The sequence below is a fragment of the Furipterus horrens genome, unplaced genomic scaffold, assembly GCF_987537825.1.
Source record: "Furipterus horrens unplaced genomic scaffold, mFurHor1.1.pri manual_scaffold_2, whole genome shotgun sequence".
Taxonomy (NCBI): domain Eukaryota; kingdom Metazoa; phylum Chordata; class Mammalia; order Chiroptera; family Furipteridae; genus Furipterus; species Furipterus horrens.
Window position 1 is genome coordinate 54,369,433 of NW_028327172.1, and position 26,836 is coordinate 54,396,268.

At 38.4% G+C, this 26,836-nt stretch overlaps 1 protein-coding gene across 3 annotated transcripts in view; it reads right to left on the minus strand.

The window, feature by feature from the left end:
* Positions 1–18,663, minus strand: part of FAT3 (FAT atypical cadherin 3) — a 516,537-nt gene extending 497,874 nt beyond the window's left edge. For all 3 annotated transcript variants that reach the window (XM_090265750.1, XM_090265749.1, XM_090265748.1), the window contains exon 1: positions 15,364–18,663. In XM_090265750.1, the coding sequence (XP_090121876.1) occupies positions 15,364–18,655 (3,292 nt within the window). In that variant the 5' untranslated portion in view covers positions 18,656–18,663. The remainder of the gene's footprint in view (positions 1–15,363) is intronic.
* Positions 18,664–26,836: the final 8,173 nt, after the last annotated feature.

Here is a 26,836-nt window from a genome sequence, read left to right on the forward strand (position 1 = left end):
GCAGCTCTGAAACCCTAAAAGACAAAGAAACACTTAACAACAAACACCCAGGCAAAGAAAAATACACTCATTATCCAAAGTGAGAGATTCTAGGATCCATTTGAGAGAGAGAAGTTCTGATCTTTATTCAGCTTCTGGTTAGGAGCCAAAACACAGCAGGTTTGCTGTTTCCAACATCTTTATTAAGAACCTCATGCGTTGGGTAGGAAATACTCCCCTGCAACAGACAGAAATCTCGAGAGTGACAGGCCACCTACTCAAATCTGGGTATGGAGCCCTGCATATTAAATGAGCACTGGAGGTCCCCAGAATGATTAACTATTTGCTGGAAAGTCAACTGCACAGTCTTGCTCCCCACATGGGCTGGTTTCCCACTGCAGCTCCGTTTGCCTGAAACTCAAATTGGTACTAGACAAAGCAGACAATTTAATTTTACTAAAGGGTTGGAAATTTGACCTAACAGCTGGAGAAACTGCATTGGTTTGATCAGAACAAAAGAATGCAGAGCCTGTCTTTCCCCCTACCCTCAGCTAAAGTAAGTGGTCTACGCAGTGAATCCCAGCAGAGAATTTTCAACGCCCCAGTGTTCACAGAGGGAAGTTGGGGCACCCAGGGGCATCACTTTGTTTTACAGGCACTGCCAGGAGCCACAGGGGAAGAATTGTATTGTTTGTGCTTTAATAGTTCCCTAATACTTTAAAATAACAATGATACTGCTTCTCAGTTTAATGTCTAGTGTCTTAATGTTGGTTTTGTTTGTCTTACCCAAAATAACATAATAATTGCAGAATAGAAAACCACTTTGGGAAAAGGAATGTTTGCATATGCTAATGATTTAATTTAAACAGTTCTGTGACTAAAAACTGAGGATGTGTGATTAAAAAATGTGCTTTCATCTATACTTCAGATGTTATGTGTGATGTTTTTAGGTCAGTAAATAACAGAATGTGAAACCCTAAATTGCAAAATAACATAAAGGGGGGGGGGGTGACACCAAAAAACTCTTGCATCAGCCATGTTAGTCAAACTCAGAACTCCACATCTCAGTAAAAAAATACAGCTAATGACAAAACCCTAAGACATCAATAAAAGCATCTTTTGAATCATCAAGCATAACAGTGGCCAGGCTTAGAAGTCCTAGGTTCAAAGTTCAGTTACACCAATGACCAGCTGTGGGCCATGGAAAAGTCATTCCATCTCCACAAGTCTCCCCTTCCTTGAATGTCCATGCAGGGCTCCACACTAAATGCACTCCAAAACAACCATCAGAGAGTGTTTAAAATTCAGTTCAATTTTAATTTCAGCAGAAAGAGTATTAAGTTACTCTAATTCTTTGAAAATTAGTAGTTTAGGTATGAGTTGTGTATCTATTTTATTAAACAGGACAATACCTTTCTACTTTTCCTGCATGCATGCTTTAACCTCCCAACAAGAATGGACGTTCTCTAAGCAGGACTAAATTCCAAGCCCAGCAGCGAGGATACCACACTTCACATAGCCGCTGCTCAAACTGACAGGATGAAAGATAACATGTTTAACAATAAAAGTACAAATGCTATGTATTAGAAAACCAGACTTCAGAGGAAGATGGGAAATATCTATCTATTTAACATGGGAGGAGGGAGTGAAAATGCCTTTCCTCTTATGGTGTAGATGTGGTGGTGTTAAAGGAAATCCAAAATAGGGCACATTTACATCAAGAGTTTTGATTCACTGGAAAATGCTTTCCAAGTAGATACTTTGGTGTTTAAGAAATCTACACTTACAATGGTGTTTTTAAATTATATTTTTCCTACAGTGCATAGTAGTTTCGTTCATCACAAAGAGAGGTTTGAGTTTATATGTGGCCATCAACGGAGTTTGCTCACCACCTTTCTTGCCTTCCTTCAAGTTGAAATAACAAGTTTACAATCTAAAGACTCTCAGGGCCTAATCCAGAGGCCTTCTTTGGAACCCACCATCACGAGTCCACTTCCTTTACCCCTCACTTGCATTATTTTTCTGCTTAACACTTAAATACATCTAACACATTATGTATTATACTTATCTTGATGATTTATTTCTATTAATTTCATTATACTTATTTCTTAATTATTATTAGAATGTTACAAGAATAAGGATTTTTGTCCATTTCATTCACTGGTCTAAACTATTGCCTAGAACAATGCCTAGCACACAGTAGGTGCTCAATAAATATATAATAATAACACACATGATCATAACAATATAAAGCATTATAACATGCATAAAATACAGGGTGGGGCAAAAAGTAAGCTTACAGTTGTTTGCATGGAAAATAATACAGTAATAATAAATAATAACACAAGAATAAATTCTGTGTTTCATGTACTTACAACCATAAACCTACTTTTGCCCCACCCTGTATTTTATAATTGTTTACATTACATAATGTATTGTACATTTATACTGAATATACATATTTAGCCTATATGTTCATTATACTATATATTACATGCCATAACATCAATGTATATTATAATGAATGACTGAACATTGCAGATATTCCCTTTATGGCCTGGGAACAGTGCATGGTCAGGACAAAACCAGGGGCTGTGGAATTAGGTAATGTGAGTTGAAGCCTTGGCTCTGTTACCAGGTTTGTAAAACTGGGCGAGTGATTTAACCTTCCTAAACTTCAATTATCGCACCCATAAATCTTTAGTAATGAGTACCTGCCTCATAAGTTTAACTTGAGGATTGAATGAGCTTAAGTATGCAAAACACCCTGCAGATTGTCTAATAGATAGTGAGTCCTTCATAAGTGTCAGATGATACTGGAGATGGTACTGATGATGGGGACAATGACAATGGGGATAATGTGACAAGAAATGAAGATGGGAAAGTAAGTTCAACAGACCTCAACCTCTAGGTTGTCTTCAGCCTCCCTCTGCATTTCTAGCCTGTGAATTCAAACACATAGATTTGATAAAATAGCACTCGCTGTCAGGTGCGTGCAAAAATTCAGAGGTATTAAGAAGATGCTTTGCCCACATCAGTCACAGAATCGGAAATACTGACAGTTTTCCTTGCAGTTCTAAGCAACCCAGGGTCCAGAGAAACACGAATTACAACACGTTGGCCAATCAGAGTCATAGCCTTTAGGAAATGTGTTGTGTAGCTGAGCTTTCTACGTATGTAGCTGAACACTCCCCCAGGTAGGCACCACAATTTTATGGCTTGTGTTTTGCTTTGCTTAGGTTTTGTTTATTTTGATGAAAAATCTTCCCCAAATGCATTCTAATTCTTTGCTCAGATCCAGTTTGTGCAACCAAGACCCACTCAGTCCAACCTGCTCTGCTAACCCCAGGCTTCAACCATTCACCAGCTTCCTGACAGGAGCTCTTGCTGCTACAACAGTACAAGAAGCTCCCCTGTAGCTGATAGGAGAGGCTGTAATGGATGAACAATGACCACACTGTACCATAACCACAAAGTACTGGCTTCCACACCAACTGCTCAGGCACACCAAGCACATTCCAGAAGAGTTGGGAAGTTACTGTCCTGGGTGGCATATCTCACCAATAAGAGGTCTAAAATGGGAAAGAGCTAAGAGAAGAATTGCTTTCCCTTCTCTTCAACTCGAGGTCTATAGCCCAAGATGCAGCAGTTCTATGTGGCCTCCCTGGAGACATGCAGAGTTCCTGAGAAACAGGCTGAAGCTATGATCAATTTAATAACAAACCAATTTATATTTGGTCTCTCTTCTTTCCAACCTGGCTTCCTTTTTTCCCTCACTCTTACTCCCCTAGAATCAGCAGCCTTAATAAAACATTAGCATGTATTGTAACTTTTGCCCCAGGCTCTGTTTTCTAGCAGCAGACTCAGACAATATCTGGGAGCTTTCATAATAATGACCAGCTATTACACTGTGTGGTAATGAAGTGATGGACACCCTTTGGGTTTCTATCCTTATGGAGATACTTAGGGCTATTCACCCAGAGAGTCTGAAGTGTTGTGTTTTAGACCTCAGACTCTGGGGCTGAACTGTCTCATTCAAATCCCATCTCCACCACAAGCTGTGAAACCTTGGACAAGCTATTTAAAATTAAGCTTTTGTTTCCTCATCAGTAAGATATGGATAATAATAGAATGCTTGTGAACAGCAAATGAATTATTACTTTTTAATGCCTGGTGCATAATAATCATGTAATGGGAGTTAGCTATTTATTTCACTTGCTCCCAGATTAACAGTTATTTCTCATGATGTTAGTATGCTACTTATAGAAATATCTGTGCTTTGCAATTTCTAAAATACTAGTTTATTAGAATTATGTGTAGGATAAAAGTAAATAAGGTCTACATAAGTTCATGTACATCAGTGCAAGTTTTTAACTTTAACTTTTTATTATCTTCTAGTTCAGTTTATATAATAATATGTACCTGTGAAAGAGTTAAAACTCATTGAATAAAAGGTTTTGCTTATGATTTATAAAGCAAACTGAAAAAATAAGTTGTTAAGGGGTAGTTTTTAGCAAATTAAATAATACAGTTCTGGAGAATCTGTAATTGACGTACATTTGATTGAAAAAATAAAATGTATTAAGTTAGCATGCAGACTTACACAACACTCAGATGTAGAAAAAACACAAAAAAGTGAAGTTATCTGTGACGCCAAGAGAGTACTCTTACATCTATTAAGTTTATAGAAGTGCAAAACACCAAAACACTAAACAAAAACTATTTTTAAGGAAAAAAAAAGTATGTTTTCTCATTTTCTATTCTTGGCATGAATTTTAAGTCTTCCAGTAGAATCAAAAACCCCTAAAACTCTTTCAGTGTTATCCAAAACTTGAATTTTCTCTACTTCTGGATAAAAAAATTTGTTCACAAATGAGCTGTGCCATTCGATCACTCTTTTTACTTCAAACTTTGTTTTAATTAAACAGTACAACACCAATATTTCCTCTATAACCTTCATCTATGACAGCAACTCCTCCATCTCTAAAGTGTTTTGCAGCCAAGCCAAGACATGGAGCTACTCTTCCACAGCGCCCAGAAGGAAGGATCATCCGGCTGTTGGTTTTCGCAAGCACTTTCTCCATAGGTGGTGCTGTGCAATCACAGGCACTGCACAGGCCATAGCCCGTGAGATGTGCTATTGATGTACACTACTATAGTACTAATTCGATTATCTATAATAAAATTTAATAATAATATGAAAATTATGGTTAAGTGAAACCCACATTAGTTAGCGAAAAATGCCAAGTCATACTTTTACGATGCAGACAGTGAGTCGAAGCGAAAGAACTCTATGACAGGCGTTAAGACAGCTCTCAAAGGCCCTTTTTTATTTACTTCCAGATCCTAGTGTGTTCTTACCAGTGAACTGCCAAAAAGATGTTATAAAAAAGTGAGCCCACTGAACAATGCAATTCTCTCACCAGCCATCTGCTCTGAAAGGGCAGAGCTCCCGTCTCTGTATTTCTTGAACTTGCAGATTTTCCTACCCTTCAGGCACTGCTTTGGCAACAGAACTTCCAGGGCACCTCTTTGGAGACACCTGGGAGCCAGATCCACTCACATGCAATCTTGACCTTATGTCCTTTGCACTGTTTTGTCTTTTGGTTTAATAATACATGAGGGTGACAAATTCCTTAAACCTGGTCTAGGTGTCACCAACTTTCAAATCAGGACCAACCTTTTTGGCCTGACAAGTGTAGTCACTATCTCTCATCACCTTGAAGACTTATTCCTTCCAGAAAAAATGTTCATTTACTAACATTGTTAGGCAGATAAATATTTAATATGATGCTATCAAAGTCAAAGTCTTCAAGCCATAGGGAGGACATAGCAATGGTTCACATGGTTAAACATTTTTGCAATTGACTTTAAAACTTTCTTTTTTCCTTCCAATGACATTGTTTTCCTCATGACACTGGGGATCATCAGGTAGAGCAGCTACAAGTAATTGGGCCATCGGTACCAGGGAGAATTGAGCTGAGGACACATTTAGCGTGTAGTTAGTAGCATATATTTATGTGGTTTACAATTAATTCTATGTATAGTCAAACTGTTGTTAGTTGTTCCAGTATAGAAATGGATTCCAAAAATACTCCAACTACATACTGGACTGAGACATCTACCATTGTATAATAGCATGGAAATGAAGGACTAGTACTTGCATCACCATATGAACATATCCTGTGGTGGCCAGCGCCAGAATTATGGCAGTGGGGGAGGAGGAAGTAGGCTCAAAGTGTACAGAGCCAAAAGCTAGTCTGAGGAAATGTCCTCAGTCATTATAAACCTGTAATTGGAAAGGTAACAAAGTCAAAATGAAAGTCTTCTTCTGGAATTCAGCCTATAAATTATATATGCACCATGCTTTTTTTCTTTTGCTGATTAGATCCACTGAAACAAAAATTACTAGATTTTTTTTTTTTTGTTTATAAAGCACAGACCTATAGCAGTATTAACAGCAAACACATCTGTTATGGCTCATGTGAGAAATATATTTGATTTTTTTCAAAAACAACACCAATATAGAAAATTTAGTACATTTCTAAACTCTCAATAATAAAACATAAAATTCAATCAGCAACACTGGAGGAAAACAAAATAAGCTTTCTGTACTCTTCTTTCTTTAAAATTTTATTTTTTATTATAATTTAAGTCTAATGTTATTTTGTATTTGTTTCGAGTATGTACTTTCTATAGAAACAATTACAAATTGTTACCCCATAAAAAAGCTATCAAACCAAAGATGCAACCAAAAAAAGTAAGAAAAAAGGAGTATTAGATATATCAGGCATTTAATTAACAAAAATATATTACTTTTCTGAGTTTTGGGATATGTACTGTGTTCGTTGTCTTTCAAATTGATGAGCTGAGAGTTGTTTCCTTATTCCAAACTACTATAATGGTTTTGTAGTCATAACTTCTCATACTTTTTCTAAAAGCAGGCTTTCAAAATTATACGAGATATAAGTTTCCATCCCCACAAAGCTTAGGTCCTTTTCAGGGTTAGGCATTCCATGGTAACTGAGCCTTGCTTATAGATCAACAGCCCGCTCTAATACTCCAGTTATTTCTCAAATCTTTTGTCTCTGATCAGAATTTGTAAAATCATGCCACAATACTAAAAGGTGATGAGAGCTAAGGCCATGACGAACATGATGAATGTCTGGGACAGGCGCTTAGGCGTCACAGTTTGCAATTAAATGAGTTTCTACTAGTCCTTGACTTAATCTTCTCTGTATCCTTTTCAGTGGAAAGCAGGAAATCAGCGAATTATAAATGTGGGCATGAGGGAAAGGAAGACGTGGGGGGGGGCAAGAACACAGGAAGAAGGGAAACATGGAGAAGAGGCAGATTTAACAGAAGCAAGCAGAGAAAAAAACCTATGAAAATAGTTTAAGCTCTATTTATTTGATATTGTGGGTAAACCACAAAGCCTTGATGTTTTTATCATAACATCTTTTAGTGTATGTGTGTATACATCAAATTTTTAGCCTAATTCCTTCAACTTTTATTCACTTCTTAACTCAAAACATTTCATATTCAATGTTATTCTAACTCAGTGTTATTCTCACCAGCATACTGCCTCTTAAAAGCAACTAGAATATTACCTATGTTATGCAAATGAAAATCTGTGAATTTAATCACAAAGAGTGGCCTTAGAAGAGCCACTAAATCTTCCAATGTCCAATGGGAAAATCTGTAGAGTGATATTATATTCAAAAATATACCAGTGCCCAGAATTTAATATAAATTGAATTGAATGCTATACACAGCTCTGTGTAGATTCTGACTGTTGATAAGACATGCTTTCACCAAAACTAGCAAGCTAAAAATACAGACTACAGCCCATTTTAATTTTCATTTCATTTTCCTTTCAATGAAACATTGTGAATGTAGCAGCATCACATAAATATTTAACAAACTCTGTAATTCTTCCAAATGTAATGATAAATAAAAGTATCTTCAAAACACCTGCAAAAACATTTTTAGAAGACTGAAATGACACAAGCTATCCAGTCATGGAGGGCAATACATTAATCCCACACCTAAAGAACCATTAATTCATGATGTAACCATTTGATAGTTTTTGTAACCTCTGCTTACTAGAACTGTGAAATTTCATTCTGACTGATTAAAGAAATAAAAACAATTTAATGTCACTTGGTACTGCAGAAATAATGACCTTGACATGAAGAGTGAGGTGAACCATTAAACATTTCCATTATTAACATAAAAGAAATTCCAGTTAGAAAAGACAACATACATTTCCAGGTTGCTGGCTTGCCACCATATTTAGATTCCCTTTTATGGCGGTCATTTTTATTATTTACTGGTTACACAGGGACAAGAGCAGTTCAAACTTGCTACAAGATGCAGACGTACAGATTTGAACCAACAGTTCTCTATTAAAACCTAAATTGTCTTCAGTCGACAGTTAAGAAAAGGTCAAGAAGAAGGCACCTGCTGAAAAGAGTAATAAAAACATGCTGTTCATTATTTTCCAGAAGCTTCTAATCCTTTCTCCCACCTGGCTTACATGACAACCACTAAGTTCATCTGAATGTTGTGGACTGTTCAGGGCTCCTCTGGGAAACATTATTTTTCTCTCAAAAAAACTATGTTCAAAAAGTCTAGAGCTAAGGTTAAAAATCCAGATCCAATAAAAGTTTCTACTGTCACTTGATCATAACTTCATTTCTCTCCTTTGCTTGCTCTGGTCCCAAGGGCAAATTTTAACAGTAAAATGGGCCAGAATTCATTGAGTCTCTTTTGACTTGCATGGGTGGAGGTAAAACATCATCTCAAACAAAAAATGAGGATGGGGAATGCCATTTAGTATGAAATTGTCATGAATCGCACCAAAGCCACCAAGTCACATCTGTCTTACTCCTCAACATATTAAGGAAGAAGTTAAAGGCAAGTTGGAGGAAAAGAAGCTAGAAATATTAATGACTACCATAAGATAAAATATGGTTTCTGGTGTCTCCAAAAAGAAGAAAAAGGAAGCTTATATATTATTACATTATGCAAGAGGTATGCTACTATTAGAATTACCTGCCACTTTAAATGTCCAGGCTGGGCTAATGGTTTTTGCAATGACAAAAGTCTCCTCATATTTCTAAAACACATTTTTCTCTTTCTTGATTTTCATTCACTCACTCTCAACTAGCTGATGAATAGAGGCTATATACAGTATTAGACTCAGCACTGGCATCTAGCAACCAGGTCTTCAGTTGAAATGACTCAATAAAAGTTACTCAGTTTTATGTCTTAATTTTTTTCCCCTTGACCACCAGTTGAAATGAATCCTTCTCCCTGTAGAAGATCGAAGCACAACATCACAACATTTGAGAACTTGAAAAATCCTGATACCGCATCATCCAGTCCAACTCTTCTTTTTCCTTTGTCTGGTGGGCCAGGGTATTCAGCAAAGTATTTTCTTTTCATCACAGAAAAGATGTGAAAGCATAAGCTAGATGGGAAGACAAAGTCCTCTGGTTCACTTTCTTTCTTTGTGAAAGAAAAGCACTATATAATTATTATCATTCTGTTGTTTTTCCAGGTCTCCAATAAAATGGGCTAACACACAGAGAGCAGCATCATGGAGACTGGAATTAATAGGAACTGCTAAACAATATCAGTTTTAGAATTATTTTATTTTATTTTATCGTTGTTCTACTATAGTTTTCCCAATTTTCCCCATTGCTCTTCTCTGCTCTGCCCACCCTCCATTCCCAGTCAATCCCCACTCTGTTGCCCATGTCCACGGGTCCTTTATACATGTTCCTTGCCTAGAACCTTTCCTCTCTTTCTACCCATGTTCCTCTCCTCTCCCCTAGAAATATTATTAAACTTAGAATTTGTTTTAGAATATTTACATAAGAAGAATATTTTATCAGTCAGGGTCCTGTCAGAAAACAGATGGTACACTCACACTGGGTAATTGAGAAGCATTAAATAAATACTTTATTTACAAAGGTGGGGGCAGGGTGTTGAAAAATTATAATAATAATAACAACAGAATGTAGTGCTCCAGAGTTGATAACAGTAGGGAACTGTTTCTACCCATCAACAGAAGGATGTGGCCAGTCACCAGTAACCAGTGTGGAAAGAGTCAAAGGGATAAGTAACCTGAATTAACTCTTTCCTCCCTTCTCTGTTCCCACTGGCAGAACCAACAGATGTCAGGGAGCAAAGGAGCCCACTGGCCAAGGAGCTCAGGTATCTGGACGCAAAACAGAAAGGAGGGTGGAGAGTGATCTGGAGCGGCAAATAGGAGAAAGCTAGCACAGGTACTAAACATAATTATAAAGTTATAGTTATTGTTGGAATAGTCTGTCACACACAAAAAACAGTTTACTGTGCTTAATGAGTATGAGAAACTTGTTCTGGGTGTCTGTTTGAATGAGAGTACGCATTAGATCTCCTTAGCCTCTGCTGATTCTATCCAAACATTTGCAATAAAGACAGCATTCTGTGCTAACATAAGCTGGAGAAATGCTGGCTAGAATCTCAATATAAAGAAATGTAAAAATAAAGGCATATGTGTATGTGGTGCATGTGAGTTTTTCCTTTGAAAATACCAAAGGTGTAAAAATAAGAAAACAATTGTCTTTACCTCATGGGATGACTGAATGAGATGATCTGTATAAAGTATTTTCACAGAACTTGTCACAGAGATGGTGCTCAGGCACTGTTAACCACTGCTGCCATCGCCACAAGCATCATCACCTGCAGCTGCTTTCTGACCTCTCAGAGACACTGGAAATTTCCCACTCCACACCTGTAGCTGTATGTGTCACTAGTGGTTGGCCCAGTGCTTTATGCATGGGTGGCACCCAAATAATTTTAGGCTATAAAGACCATAGTGAGAGTTGTCATATACTATATCAGACTGTATTGCTATTAAATAATTATTCATTCCTCTCTCTCCTTCACTCTATAAGATAAGTACTCTTCCCTTCCCCACATCAATGCTGAGTTTGGCCTATGACCTGCTTTGGCTAACAGAATGTGGGCCAGTTTTGAGCAGATGCTTTAAGAAGCACTGCGAGCTTCCAGCAGCCTTCTGGCACTTCCAACCTCCACTTTGAGAACATTGGATCCAGGTAGTTGGTGTATTTCTTCAGCCTGCATCCTACAATGGGAAGACATGTGGAACATATCTGGAACATATTGTAACTCAATTCACAGCCTGCAATAGTGCTGCTTCAACTGTTCCTTAGACTCAGGAGCAAGAAAGAAATGTCTGTTTTGACAAGCCACTGAAATTTTGTGTGTTTGTTATGCAGAAAAATGTAACTAATACATATACTTGACAAGGTTATTATGGCATACTGGAGTGGAAAGAACGAGATTAACATGATATTTGCAGTCTATTTCTGGAGTTTCAATCCCAGCTCTGATAACTTCCAGGTGTATGACCCTAACTGGGCAAGCATCATTAAATTCTACCTTGCTGAACTACTGTGACAATTAGAAATAGTATCCACAAAGCAGCTCGCACAGTGCCTGGCACAAAACAGATACCGATAAATGGAAAAATATATATATAATTAGCCATAATGAACAGCAAAAATATCTTCCCAATTATCCATGATTAACATCCTAAACTAGAAATTATTTATCCAAAGTTAAGTGTTTCTTCAACCTCAAGTAGAAAGAAGGGTGAAACCATTGCTTAAGTTTGCAGCTTGCAAAATTATCTAATAAAAATTAATAGTTTAAAATAGACAATGTGCCCTTTCTAAGCCATCTAAAACCTGAGAGTTCAAGAATATGAATTCCTGTTGTGTCAAAGAACAAAAATGCATTCTTAGTGAAGGAAACAATGCTTACATTGCGTCTTCCAGACTAGTAATTTAAATTGTGATCAAATCCACTGTGTTGGGGCCCCACAGTTAATCTGTTTATTGTGAACATTATTAAACATTTATTAAATGCCTGTGCATGGTAGAGAATTGCAAAGGTATGGTTTTGTTCACTGAGTTCCAAAGAAGTTAAGTACATAAAACTACTAAATGGATCAACTAATCCTAGCATATGCAGTTTCACAAAACAGGAGCACACAATTACTGAAGCCCAGAAATAGAATTTTGACCCATTGGAAAGGTAATCGGAAAACTATCACTGCTAATGAATACAGAAAATTCATTTGGATTGTAAAATTTGACTAATAAAGAAATTTATCTAAAATATGAGCTCAATGCCCTGCTTTTCAAAAAAATAAGGAAAAGGACTTGACAAAAAAGACAAAATCTGGTAGACACTCTCTGAAGAACCCAAGTAAATTTAGGGTAGTATTTCCAAACCACGTGCAAAAGAAATACTTAAGAGTGTTTAAATGAAGATTCCTGGGCTCCTATGTCAGACCTACTGAATCAGAACCTTTGGGACTTGGCCCTGGGAATCTGCATTGCTAACAAACTCTGCAGCTAATTCATGTGCACTCCTAAGTTTGAGAACCACTAAACAATGTGAGCTATTAAGTAACCCTTGGCAGAAGACTTAAAGTTTCTTGAAAGACAAAAATCTAAACAAATTGAGGCCATTCTATGCCCAAGGGTCAAATGAAGACAATGGAGTCTGAACTTGAGACTCAGTAACAGCTGCAGGGATAAACAACTGTTCACTCTGCCAGCAGCTCAAGCCATGAGTTTTAACACTGGGAAGCTAAGAGCTGATGGATTATTCAACAACAGTGCAAACCCAACAGCACCATGGGCACACATTTGCCAAATTTCCTCTTAACCCTAACATCTCCCTGGCACAAGTTCAGGCAATCATTCCTCATCAGCTTCTTGGGCTTAGCTGTTAAAATGTATAAGAGCTGAGAGGGGAGGAAGTAAGATGATTAAGAATATTATTATGTGAAAATTCTAAACTTCATTAAAAAATTTCAACATCAAGTCCAAACCTCTTTATTTTCTGTAGTATTTTTTTAAGTTTTACTTTCTAAGAGAATAAAATGAAAAGTGAAAAAGGACACTGCTACCATAGTGTTAAAAATTAAAAGTCCTCTGAGAAAGTAAATCAGAAACATGTAATGAATGCAAGAGAGAGAGAGAGAGAGAGAACTGAATAATGACTGAGGAGAGATGTGGGTTCTACATTCATCTATATATACCCTCTTGTGGGGATGTGACCTGACATGACTCCCATAGCTTCTCTTTAACTCAAAGGAGTTTGTGTTCCACGAAAAAGGGCTTTTCAAGTCATGTAGCAATGTCAAAATATAAGTGGCATTATTGTCATCTGTGACAAAATTTGTTTTATGCACATGAGAATCTTACAGAACAAATGCAGAACAGTGAGTTGTTTTCTCAACAGAGATAAAGGATATAAAACCCTTGGAGTCAAGAATTAAAAGGGCAGCTATATCATCATATGAAACTATACACATGTTTTTCTGAAGTAACACCCAAAATGAGTACAAAATGGGGAAAATCTAGGCCACTCTCATCAAATAGATCCTGTTCTTCCCTGAATCAAGCTACACCAAAATGAAACCTCCTGATAAAACAATTCAATGTGGTTTAATGTAGTCATCTGGGTAGCAGTGGTTAATGATTCAGTCCAACACCTTCCTGCTGACCTACCTAACCATGTCCACCTGAGTCCCAAAGGTAAGCTTCTCTAACTGCAGAGCCACACAAACAATGGGACTCTAAGGAAAAAGGAAGGGTGATTAATGACCTGTGTCATCAGCCGATGAGCCCAGGGTTTAAGGACTTTAAAACTTGTTTAACACTTTATTGCCTTGCAGATTTAGATCAATACCTAATTCAAGTATATCGAGGAACATGCAAGGAAGCCTATACTTTTCTTTAGATGGCAAGATAGTATAGCATACTGCGATACTCACAGCTAAGTTTGAAGCTAGACTCGGAGTTATATACCTTCTCAGAATGTCAGTTCATGAATTGATTATTAGTTCTAATCACAGGGCTATTGGGAGAAATAAATAAGACATATAAAGCCCTCATACACAGTGTGTTGCCCATTGTAAGTATTCAAAGTCATTATTATTAGTAGTAAAGTATTAGCACAGAGTAGACAGTCAGTATAAGTTACTTCCCTGTCTTTTTCATTTTTTACTTCAGAGGTGAAAATATATTTCAATTGAATAGCCAGTTATATATAATAAAACAGAGGAGGTGGCTGCATCAGACCCCAATTTTCTTGACATTTACCTTTTCCTTTATTACAGTTATAAAGACAAATTTTATAATTTACTCTGCCCATAATTAGAACCCATGTATACAAAAATAACAGTTTAAATCTGTAAGGATACATATTTTGTAACTCCTACCCAATATTTAATACAATTTATCAAATTCCTTTTCTAGTATTATTGATGTACAGTTAGTATCCCTATAATGGACCTTCCACTCTCTATTTTAATTATCATCATCATTACTGGGGGGAAAAATACCTATGAGTGTTACTGAAAATGATTTAATATATATAAACATGACCTGAAGATTATAAAGTGCTAATATTGCTACTTACACAAGATTAAAGACACAGTCCCTGTCTTGAGATGTCTACAGTCTACAGTATACTAGAAAAATGCATGGTGCTAGTCAAGAAACACATACATATATGCACATATTGAGGCACATGTACACTTAAGGACATATAATAAGAATAACAAGAAGAGAAAATATATGCATATCTGTATCTATGATGGAGAGTAAATAAATACATAGGGGACAGTAATGATATTGAGTAAATTTCCCCCATATTTAAAAATATTAAAAAATAAATTCTTATAAATAAAATCTTAAAATCAATTTAAAAAAATCCACAACATGCTTGCTCTAATCTGTCATAATAATATTTGTAGAAGCATACCTCCGTATGCTAATGGGGTATATACAGTACAAATACCTGTTGTCCAAGGGCCAGATGTGCCTGTGAAACAAGAAAGACCAAGCAACCGATGCAGTATCACTTCAGCGAAGTATTACCGTAAAGGAAAAGATTAGTATATAGATCCATTTGAAAATCCATTTCACACTTCTAATTTAAAGTCAATTCAAAAGTAATTTACTTTATCAGGACCCTTAATTTAGTGAAAGCCAAAAGTGCAATCAACAGAGGTGAAAATTACTGAATGCCCACCAAACAATAACCTGGTAATAGGGCTAAACAAGAAAAAACAAAACGATAAGGACTCCTACTGAGAATGATGGCCATTATTGTATAATCAGCTCTTATAAACCAATACATTGTAAGAAATAGCTTTTACTGTGTCATCTCTGCACCAAATGCAACCTCACTTGTCATGACATTTTAGTGTGAAAATATCTGTTTACTTTTGCAATGTTGATTCATGAGAGGTGAAACTACACCTCTGATACAAAAGATTACACTTACCACTCTCGTCATCTATGTTGAACCTTCCAAGACCACTGCCATCCCTGATGGAGTACTGGATCTCTCCATCCCTCCCCGAGTCCTCATCTCGGGCAGTCACCTGCAGCACACTTGTTCCAATACGTGAATTTTCTTTTACAGATCCAACAACAGCAAAGTCTGGGAAATAGGGGGTATGGAGATTTTCATTGACATCCACCACTTCCACTTCAACAAAGGAAACAGATGACAGAGACACAGGCCGTCCTTTGTCTTTAGCGCGAACTGTGAGGTTATAAAACTGTTGCTTTTCATAGTCCAGCTCTTTGCTCAAGCGAATGGCACCACTTGCTTTATCTATTTCAAATCTCCCATTATAGTCATTGACCAAAGAATAACGCACTTGACCCCCCAATCCAAGATCTGGATCATGGGTCTCCAGCCAAGCAATGACAGTGCCAATGGGGAGATCTTCAAGAACCTTCACACTATAGCTGCTGGGAATGAAAGCTGGGGAGCAATCATTGACATCATCCAAAAAAACCTTAACAGTGACCACTGAAAAGAGCTGTTGACCACTTTCTGCCTTGTCCCTGGCTTCTATTTTTAATGAGTAGTTTGCTTTAGATTCCCGGTCTAACTGGTCAGCTACATAAACAATTCCAGTTGAGCTATTAATGGCAAACTGCTGTGTATCTGTCAAAACTGAATAAGTCACTTCACCATTAGAACCCAAGTCTTTGTCTCTGGCTTCCACTTGAATAATCTCAGTACCAATACTTAAACTTTCAAGAATGTTAACTGTGTAACTGCCTTGAAGAAAAATTGGACTATTGTCATTAGCATCCTCCACATTGATGGTCAGCAACCTCCATGAAGATTTCTGTGGATTACCTAAGTCATAGATGGTGATATTAAGGAGATAGAGGTCTGTGTGCTCTCGATCCATGGGCATAAGGACTTTAAGTTGCCCAGTCTCCATATCAATATTAAAGCAGCTATCCGTATTGCCATCAGATATTGTAAATAGCACCTTTCCATTGAAGCCAGAGTCGGCATCATAGGCTTTAATCTTCAGGATGTTAGCACCAACTGGCAGATTCTCCTTCACAGCCACATCAGAAGGAAATGACTTGTCAAAATGTGGTCCTTGCCTATTCATTGAATAAAAGTCAAGAAATCCATCTTCCAGATTCAGTTTCCCATTTGCTTTTGCCTTCATGAGTAGTTTCTCTGCCAGCTTTTGAGCCACACGGGTTTCTCTGCAACTGAAGCTCTTTGAAGACACCTTCCCATGTAGGACTGAAATGTTAACAGACATGGGATCCGCAAAATTTTCTCCATCTGTTGCTGTAATCCTGAGGGCAAATTGACCATTTTTAATGCCAGAATTCATCAGTGACTTTTTAAGCTGTAAAACACCAGAGTCTGGGTTTAAATAAAAGAAACCAAGTTCATTTCCAGAGATGATTTTGTACTTCACAAGTTCAAGTTCATCAATATCGATTGCCGAGACAGCTGTGATGTGACCCCCAACTGGAAAGTCATATGAAATAATTCCCTGGCAAGCCACTTTTTCAAAGAGAGGAGTGTTGTCATTGACATTTCCTATCCGAATAGTCACATTTACCTCACTTTCATGGCGGTATGGAGAGCCCCAGTCAGAGGCTCTGACAATGAACCTATAAGTTTCTGGGCAGGATTCAAAATCCAGTTCTTCAGTTGTGCTAATAATGCCTGTAAACTGGTTAATGGCAAATGGTAACAAATTGAGGCTGGCAATACTGTAGGTGATGTACCCATTTTCTCCTTTATCCTTATCAGAAGCGGAAACTGTCAGAACACTTGTCCCCACTGGAACACTTTCATTCACGAACGCATCATACACGGGCTGCTGAAATTCTGGGGTATGGTCATTTGCATCTTCTATGCCAATGGTGACTTGTGCTTCTAAATCTCCGTCCTTGTTTGTTACCACCAGTTTATAAGCCTCCTTCTTAATGGTATTCAGTGACTGTGCTGTGACAATCAAACCTGACCGAGGGTTAATTCGGAAGTACTGTGCGTCCTCACCAGGAGATATTTTATATTCCACATCTAGTGGTTCAGGGCTTAATTTTACTACAGCAACCACAACACCAGGAGGGGAAAATTCACTAATGCTTACATCGTACATTTCTTTTTCAAACTTGATTGGGACAGTGTCTCTCTTGGGGTTGGCAATGTGGACTATCTTTATGGCAGAAAATTTCTGAGGTGACCCCTTGTCTTTTGCTTGAAGAGTGAGATTGTAGCCATATGGGAAGCTCTCCCAGTCGACCTGCTTTCTCTCCTTAATCTTATATTCGTTTATCCACTTTCCTTCCTTAGCTAGGAAGAACTGATCTAAAGGATCCCCAGCCACAATGGAAACAGACTCAATCTCTCCATTGGCTCCCTCATCTAGGTCATCAACCGTCACCACTGCATATGTCGGCTCTTTGTCCAGTGAGAAAGGAACATGAGTGACTACATGGAGAGTCGGGGCATGTTCATTTATCCGTTCAATGTGAACATAAAGCTTTGCAGTGCTGCTCACTCCATTGTTTCCATAGAGTTTCATCCCTCGGTCCACAGCCAAAATTTCCAGGTCATACCTATTCTTTTCATCATAATTTAATCTTCCACTTAAAGAGATGACACCACTTGTGGGGTGAACTGAAAAGAGATCAACTTTGTTTTTAAAGTAGTAGTAGAATTCTCCATTGGAACCAATATCTGCATCTGTTGCTGTCACCTGGGCAACACTAGTCCTTAAAGGTGTGCTTTCTGCTATTGTAACAGAGTATGTTGTGGGTGAAAATAAGGGTCTCAGATCATTCATATCTAAAACCTGAATATTCACTTTGGTCCATGCTTCTAAATCCTCTCCTCTGACAGAACCTTTTATTATCAATAAATAATTGTCCTGAATTTCCCTATTCAATATGGCAGAATTGCCACCTTTAGTTCTTATTCTGAGAAAACAGAAATCTGCAATGATGACTTCCTCTGCTTTGAAAAAGCCTTCCTCATCTCCAGATACTATTCTGTATTTGATGTCCCAGGACAGATCAATTAAGGTGATGCCCATTCTACTCTGACTGTTGACGTAGGTCCTTGCAGCTGAGTTCTCATACACTGTAGCATTATAAATGGAATGTGTGAAGTGGAAACCCAGGGGCCCAGTCCCTGGCAGCCCCTGGGAGACAGTGGCCAAGAGCTTGAGAAACAGGAGGATGAGGCAAGAAGGAGGAGGTCGTGTACCCACACAGTATCCCATAGTTATGTCCATCACATCATACTTCCATCCTGGAAGGGAGAAAAGAGAGAGAGAAAAGGTAAAATTAACTACAGGGAAGTGGGAGAAGGAATAGGAAATAACTGTTATGAAACAGTCCTGTTAAATTTTTTTATTATAGTTTTGTTTTACTAAAACATAAATACCACTACAAGATGACAAGGAATTAAACTCAACTTGTTTGATTATTTTTAAGTGATAATTTTACACTGTTGATGGACTTAATCATTGGTAGATTTCTTGCATTCTGAAGGTCAACTTAGAAATATGCACTGGAAGCCTTAAAAAGAGCATTCATCTTTGACTTAGAATTATTTCTAGGTAATTATCCTATGGAAATAATTATACAAGTGCATACTTATAGCTCAGTTTAAAATATTAAAAAAGGAAAAATACTAATTGCTCATCAACAGAGAATCACATAATTTTTGGCACATTCATAAAGTGAAATACTATGCAGCAACTAAAATAATTATTTAAAAATATATGTATTTCCAGATATGATAAGACTATAATGCTAAGTAAAAAAAGATCATAAAACAGTATATGTGTGCTATGATGCTATTACTATTTAAAAATCTAATGGACAACTGAATTCTTACATTTAAAAAAGATTAATTGTGTAATGGGATTTGGAGGCATATGTTCATTTTCTAATATTTCTTCAATTAAAATTTTTCATTAATGATTACATAATTAATTTACAATTATTATTTTTTTAAAAAATTGATCCAAGATATACCATCTTTTGTTGTGCTGACTTTTAAATTGATCAAGGTATCTGCATAATCCAACACAATGAAAATGAACAAAGCAGGATGGGCCATCCCTAAGCAGTTGTACCATCTAAGTAATATCCGTGAGCAGACTGTGCTGCTCAGAACAAGAAAGTAAGAAAGATTTCGTGCAAAAAATAAAAAAAAAAGAGAGAGAGAAGGAGAAGAAGAAGAAATTAAAGAATTACAAGATAATTTTTCTTAAGAGTAATTTAAGGAATTACTTCCAATTATTTTTTCAGTCTATTAAATTTCTACAGCTACCACAGTTCTGTAACTATGTAGATTAAAAAATAACAATATTTTCCTATTTTGAGATCTGCCAAGTATTTAAAATAGAAGTTGGGAAAGGGGCTATTTAACAAGGAAGAGCTAAGCCCATTAACACCCTGATGACTCAGATTTTTAGAACCCCCCAGTTTATGAGTTCTTCCTCTAAAAGTCCTCTGGAGGACCTCACCTTCCCCTTCTTCTCTATGAAGAATGTGGAGAAAATGAGAAATGGGAAATAAATCCTTTTGCACACTGTGAATTAGGCATCGTGTCAGGCATTTTCTCTTTGTTACACTTAATCCTTATAACAACCCTAACCAATAGATACTATTTTACCAAACTACATGTTAGAAAAATAAAAGAGAAGTTAACCTATTCGGCTGGAACATTGTCCCATTCAACAGATGTCTTCCTGCTGGTAAGCAGCAGAGGGGGATCTCAAACCCTTGTCTTTATTATTGTGAAAGTCATACTTTATTTTTTCATCACATCGTCTCTTTAAATTATTTGTAACAAGAATGAAATAATTAAAGCCCCCTAGATGTCATAATTTAATTCCATTAAACTAATCAACATTTATCATTGATGGAAAAGCATAAAACCCGCACAGCTTCTCTATTTAGCTATCTCCTTTCTGGTATTAAACTAGTTCCAATTACTGGTTATACACTAGAAAATACCCTACAGAATTTAAACTTTTTAAAATATTATAAATTATTTTGTAGTTTGCAGTAGTCTCCTCTTATCCACAGAAGATACTTTCCAAGACCTCTGAGTGAATGCCTGAAACCACAAGTAGTACTGAACCTTAAATATGCAATGTTCTTTCCTATACATATTACCAAACAGCAAGCTGGGGTCCTACCGCCCGCCACCACCCTCTAGACAAAGTTTCAGACCCAAAGGTTTGGTGATAAAGGAAAAGTCTTCACTTAAAAGCAGTCACTTAAGCCTATCAAGTCAGCTTTAATTATTTAATCTTTTCAATTAAGGCTAAATTCTAACACCTGGGCTCTCTTAACTTTTCCCCTGTTAGTTTCTATAAAGTTAGTTTACAAACCAAAACAACATAATACATAAAAGCTACACAGTTCTGGAAGGATGGCAGGATTCTGCCTCAAAGCCTGTTCCCTCCAGAACACCTAAAGAATAAACCTGCCACCCTCTTCCAGGCCAGCCTGATCCTAGGCTGTGCCCAGAGTTCATTCCCATACAAAATACCGTCCATGGGAAAATGCAGGCAGCTGCAGCACCACCATCCAGGCATCCTTGAGGAAGAAGAGCCTGAGGAAACCTTGAGAGGGAGCCACAGCCAGAGCCAGAACCTGAGAGAGAGTCAGCTCAGGAGCCAGAAAAGCTGGTGAGCCAAAGAGCGAGCGCTCTTTTTATTTCCATTGGCTTTGGAGGCATTCAGCTTCCCAGCCAATCCCATCCTAGACTGCCTTCCATCGCCTCAACAAACTCCTCCTATGGCCCCTCCTACTTCTCCCCAATGATCTTAATCAGATCTCTCTGTATCATGCATACATACATACTTACCTTCTCAGTTAAAGGAAGCACTTTATGGTTTCTCCTTGGCATATCTGAATTGCCAGTATCAGAAAAGAAGCATTCAAGGACATAATGATTATATTTGTCCAGCTACTAATCAGTGCACAATAGACAAGAACCGGCGCAAAAGCTGCCAAGCCTGCCGACTTCGGAAATGCTATGAGGTCGGAATGGTGAAGTGTGGTGAGTGTTGACTTTCCTTTTCATTTTACGTGGAACATGCTGAACACTCTAGGGACCTGTAGTCTGGGTGAGCGGAGATTTAGGATTTGTTACTTATGTTCAAGTATTTCTATGCTATCACATTAGAGGGGGCATTGATTTACTCCCTGTATCTGCAGAAGATAGAGTGGGGGCAAATTACAGCAGGCAGATTTTGGCCCAATATAGGGAAGAACTTTGTGCAGTCTAAGTGGTCTGACAACAGAGTTGGCTGCCAGTGAACTAGGGAACTGTAGCCACTGAAGTGCTTACACAGGGGCTGGATGATCATCTGCCGAGGTCTTGAAAAGTGTAAAGATGTTCACAGATAAAGCTGTGACAAGAAAGCATATTTTGTGAGTTACTTGAGTGGCATAGATAGACTCATGCTTATTCCTCCAATAGCTTTCTAGAAGTGGGAAAAAAAAACCATAGTAGTCAGAAATATGATAGAACTATGGAAAGTACATAGAGCATAGACCTTATTCTATGACAATATGTATGTGTACATACACCTGTGGCCCTGGCTGGTTTAGCTCAGTGGATTGAGCGTCGGCCTGCGAGCTAAGTGTCGCTGGTTCGATCTTCCAGTCAGGGTACATCAGAGAAGGAAAACTCTGACTCCAAAAAACCTCCGCTGCCTTGCGGCATACCTCTTCAGGGGAAAGGCTAAGGGAGTAAACCCCGACAGAAAATCCGGAGCCGGAGTCCCTAAGGCTGTTTGACGTTGTAGTCAACACCGGCAACTCCTGCGGCGCACCTGAAGCCAAGCTGTATTGACTCCGTCTTTCCCTTGGATCCTTCAGCTGCGAAGAGAGGGGGGGTCTGCTGCATGGGCAACAGCAGACCCTCCATATCACCCTGCCCAGGCTCTGTAGCTTCAGCGTCATCGCAAGATGTCGATTCAACACGGGAGGAGACAGATACCGTGTCACTCCCGAGTCGGACTGCACAGCCATTTTCGGCGGTGCAGATGGACTCTTAAGAAGCTACACCATCGTCTCTCGAGACGGACGGCTGCCGACGACGACGATCTGAATTGCCAGTATCACTACTCTTACTCTTTGGGGCTATAATTAATCAAAATAAGGATTAATTGAACGGAGATACCATGACAGTCGATTTGTTAATCAAGGTGGTGGCTGCTACCAGACCAACGGTTGGGGACATACACAGCATAGATACCCTGGACAGAGGTGATTCACATCCAGGGCAGGATGGCATGAGGTTTCATCAAGCTACTCAGAACGGCGCTTAAGTTATGAATGATTTACTTCCAGGATTTTCCATTTAATATTTTTGAACTGAGGTTGACTCTGGGTAACATCTTGGAAAGTGAAACCTTGGAAAATAGGGGGACTGCTGTATAAAATGCTTTCCTATCCAGGGTTGGCAAGGCACATGTTATTCTACCCATTCTGTAGATGAGCCCATCAAATCTCATTTTCCCATAGCTGAGGCTGAATTAGAACTCAGGCTCTCTCCATACCAAACAAGGTACCTCGCTATTTTTCTGCCCAATTCTGCCCTTCACGAAACTCTCAGAAAAGCACAATTCCAGGCATGCATTTCCCTGGTTCCAACTGGGGATAAAAATGCCTTGCTGTTCTCATCTGCTTTAATATCTAGGAAACACTGAACAGGCAGGTAGAAAGAGTATAGTTTAATATAGGGATTTCATAAGCAGAATAGACACTAAAAATGAAAAGCAGAAAGATGGGATAACTTTTTATCAAAGAAGTTAATTCCACATGCAATTCCTCTGCTGTCTGTCCTTAGGAAATGCCTCAGGTGCTAAGTGTCTGAAGCAGTAGCTTGGATATAGTAAGTTAAAATATCCTACCCAGCAGAATGGGACCAGTGGGACAGGAGGTGCCTTTTGTGGAGCACACAGCTGAAACAGGGAAGCATAGGGAAGCGAGAGAGCCCTCTGTAGGGATCACAAATATAAATCAGCAGAAGCTTTAATAATATCCCTATGCCCCAACTGACTTATTTCATCATCTGAGAATGCTCCAGAATAGGGAGGCATTTTTAGTTTCACTATGAACATAGCAGAATGAGACATGGCTCTCATAAGGGAATGACCAAAGGCCATGCATACTCTCTCAAAGCAGAAAACAGGGGTCACTCCCAGCATCTCCAGGGAAGTACAAATTCAGTTTCTGCCTCATTTCCTGCTCACTCTTCTATGCCAAGGGCATTGCCTGTGAGAGCAGTTTTGCTGACACTTTGCTCAAAGAGTCTGGAATCCGTGATCATCAGGGAAGAAGACGGTCCCAGTGATAAATTCAGTTCAACTGAACTTTTTTTAGTCTGTCTACCACTCCCCATCACCACCCTAAATCCAGAATGAAGGAAACCTGATGGAAGGAGCAGCATTTGTGGCTCATCCTAGTCCCTGCACTCAGGAAGGCACGTGTCACAGAGAAAGCGCAACACAATACTGGTTTGCTGAACAGGGCACTAAGGTCCAGATGCAACCAGACTTCCAGAAGCCTCACTATATTCACTTTCCAAATCCGCAAAAGAAGCACATCTTACGTCAGAAAACAGAATCAAGAAATTAGACAGACTCAAATGAGTCTAAGGCCAGCTGGCCCAATATCCTGAGTTTACGATGAGGAAACTGAGGCCTATAAAAATGAAGTGATTTCCCTAATACCAGGTCTCAGATATCCCACATTCAGAGCTGGTACCAAATGGAAACATGTGTTAATTGAATTACTTTTCTTTGAGTTATGTAACAATTTGAGAGCTGTGGTTTGTCATTTATCAGTCATCATCATTTTCTGACATCTTATTACTCTCCCTGGTGCTACTCCCCCACTCTAAGTAGTTAACTGCATATAAGTAAATATTTAAGTACCCAAAGGGGACAGTTACTTTTACAACCCTTCTGGTGAATCCTTCAAAGACAGAATGCTGTCATAATATGAAAAAACATTATTCAATTTAACTGTTCCAAAATTGGAACAGCAAGATACATTGCTAGATATTTCTTTTTAATATAAAGCAAAATCAGTGGTCTTAAATACAAATGGAAACAACTTCAAACCAAAATAGAAACAACTTCAAACCAAACTGAAATGGAGCAGTATCACTGTATACTAAAACTGAAAAAAAGAAAAGAAAAAAAAAGCCAAAATATTGAGCAGGACTAAGCTTGTTGGCCTCAGTTCTTGAAACGAAAACATTTCATGAGGTTTTTGTACCTTTATTTTTTGGGGAGTGGGGGGAGAAGAGAAAAGCAGAAAACCTATCCGGCGCAAATTAATTTAAAGGCCTTGCGGGTTTTTTTTATTGGAATACTAGAATACAAATTTTTTTCACTTTTTTTTTTTTTTTTTTTTTTTAGAATGCCAACATGACTGTTAAGATGTTTTTGAAAACGAAGACAAAAAAACAAAAACACTGTATGGCTTTTTCTACACTGAAGCTCTTTGTGAAGCCAGCCTGATGGTTATGGTGTTTTAGATATTGTGCACATTGATTTATTCTATTGCTTCTGGATTATTTTAAAGAAAGCACTTAGTTCCCAACCTCAGAGCCTATTTGCTATGACTTAGTAACATAATCAATAATTTTTTATGTAATCTCCAAAGAGATCCGCAAGCCATCCATCAATCCCAGAGACATTTATTTTCAGAGGCAGTCCCACATGCCTCCCCATCTTGCCCTACCCACTCAGAGTAGATTTTAGCATGGGACTCAGAAAAGCAAGCAGATTTTCCTTCCCAGGGATGAATAAATAGCAGGGCTAAGGGGAGGGGAAGAGCTCTCACAAAGGCCACCCTCTGGGAGGGCCTTGACTCAGCAGGATGCCCCTGCTTGCTTCCCTAACCCATGAGGCTGTTTTCTGCCATCATTAAACTGGCCTCCTTAAATAGCTGAGATTTCTGAACAGTAAAAATGGCATCTTAGGAAAACATTCTATTTTCCACTTCATCTCATCTTATATAATTTGAAAGGATTTTGTTATCTGGACAGACATGGTACTGGGGGAATGTGCTGATAGACTGCACAATAAAGAACAAAGTAGATATATGAAGACCTTGGCGTTACAGGCATCCTTAAAGATGGAACTGCAAATGGAAGTCAGCTACCACTCTGGTGAGTCCTACACCTACACAAAAGCTATATGTGCAGTGGGCCCAGATTACACACTTTGATATCTGACTAGCTGGGTTTGAATCCCAGCTTTGCCATTTCTTTGTTGTGTAACCTTGGGCAAGTTATTTAACCTCTTTGTGCCCCAGCTTCTTCTACCAAATGGGAAAAATAGTTCCTACCAACGAAGATTTGAGTTCATAAATATGGAGCACTTAAACCAGTTTGTGACATGTGGTATGTAGACAATTGCTATCTATTAATATTAACTTAGAAAAGACAAAATTTGTGAGTCACAAGATAGGGAAGGAAATTCACAACATACTCTGGCATTTTCTTTTCCAATAGAAAAAGCCACATCAACAGTAAAGGAAAGGATGTCTTTTCTTCACTAAAAACAAAGGATGACTATATTATACTCAAAAGTCAGAGAAATCTGACTTGAATCCAGGCTTTACCTCTTACTGGTTGGGTAACCTTGGGGTAACACTTTCAAGGTTTTTGAAGTCTCAGTTTCCTTATCTTTAAAATAGGAAGTATAAGAATTCCTACTGCCATGTAACACGCTTAGAATCATGTCTGACACACAGCACATGTTCCATAAATATTAATTGATATTTAATTATTCAGGTGTTCAGAAGAAGGCATACAAAATGGAAAGCAAGTAAAAACTGGGTTAAGAATAAAGGTTCCAAAGCCTTGGCTGCTGTGGCTCAGTGGATCGAGCATCAGCCTGTGAGCCAAGTGTTGCTGGTTTGATTCCCAGTCAGGGCACATGACTAGGTTGCACATCACATCCCCAGTTGGGGGCGCGAGTGAGAGGCAACCACAAAGTGATGTTTCTCTCCCTCTCTTTCTCTCTTCCCCTCTCTCTAAAAATAAGTAAATAAAAATAAACATACAAATAAATAAATTAATTAATTAAAAAAAAAAAAGAATAAAGGATCCAGAGAGAAGTGATCCACAGGGTAGCCCACCCTTAATATAAAAGTCACTCCCTTCCCAGGCCCTGTGCCATGGGTCAGGGTCTGTGCCAGAGAGGCATCCATAGTAGCCAAGGGCTACTGCTGCAGCTCTGCAACGTATTCCAACCCCAACATGTACACTTTCAAACGTAGGAAACTAGCTGCATCAGGGAGCTACTCCTCAGATCTGGCGTTTAATTCCAGAGGAGTTCTAGCAGGATTTCCCGGTGCGAGGATGAGTCCCAGAACAGCCGCGTACTGCTAAGCCCTATCATCCTGCGCAGCTTGTTCTGATAGTG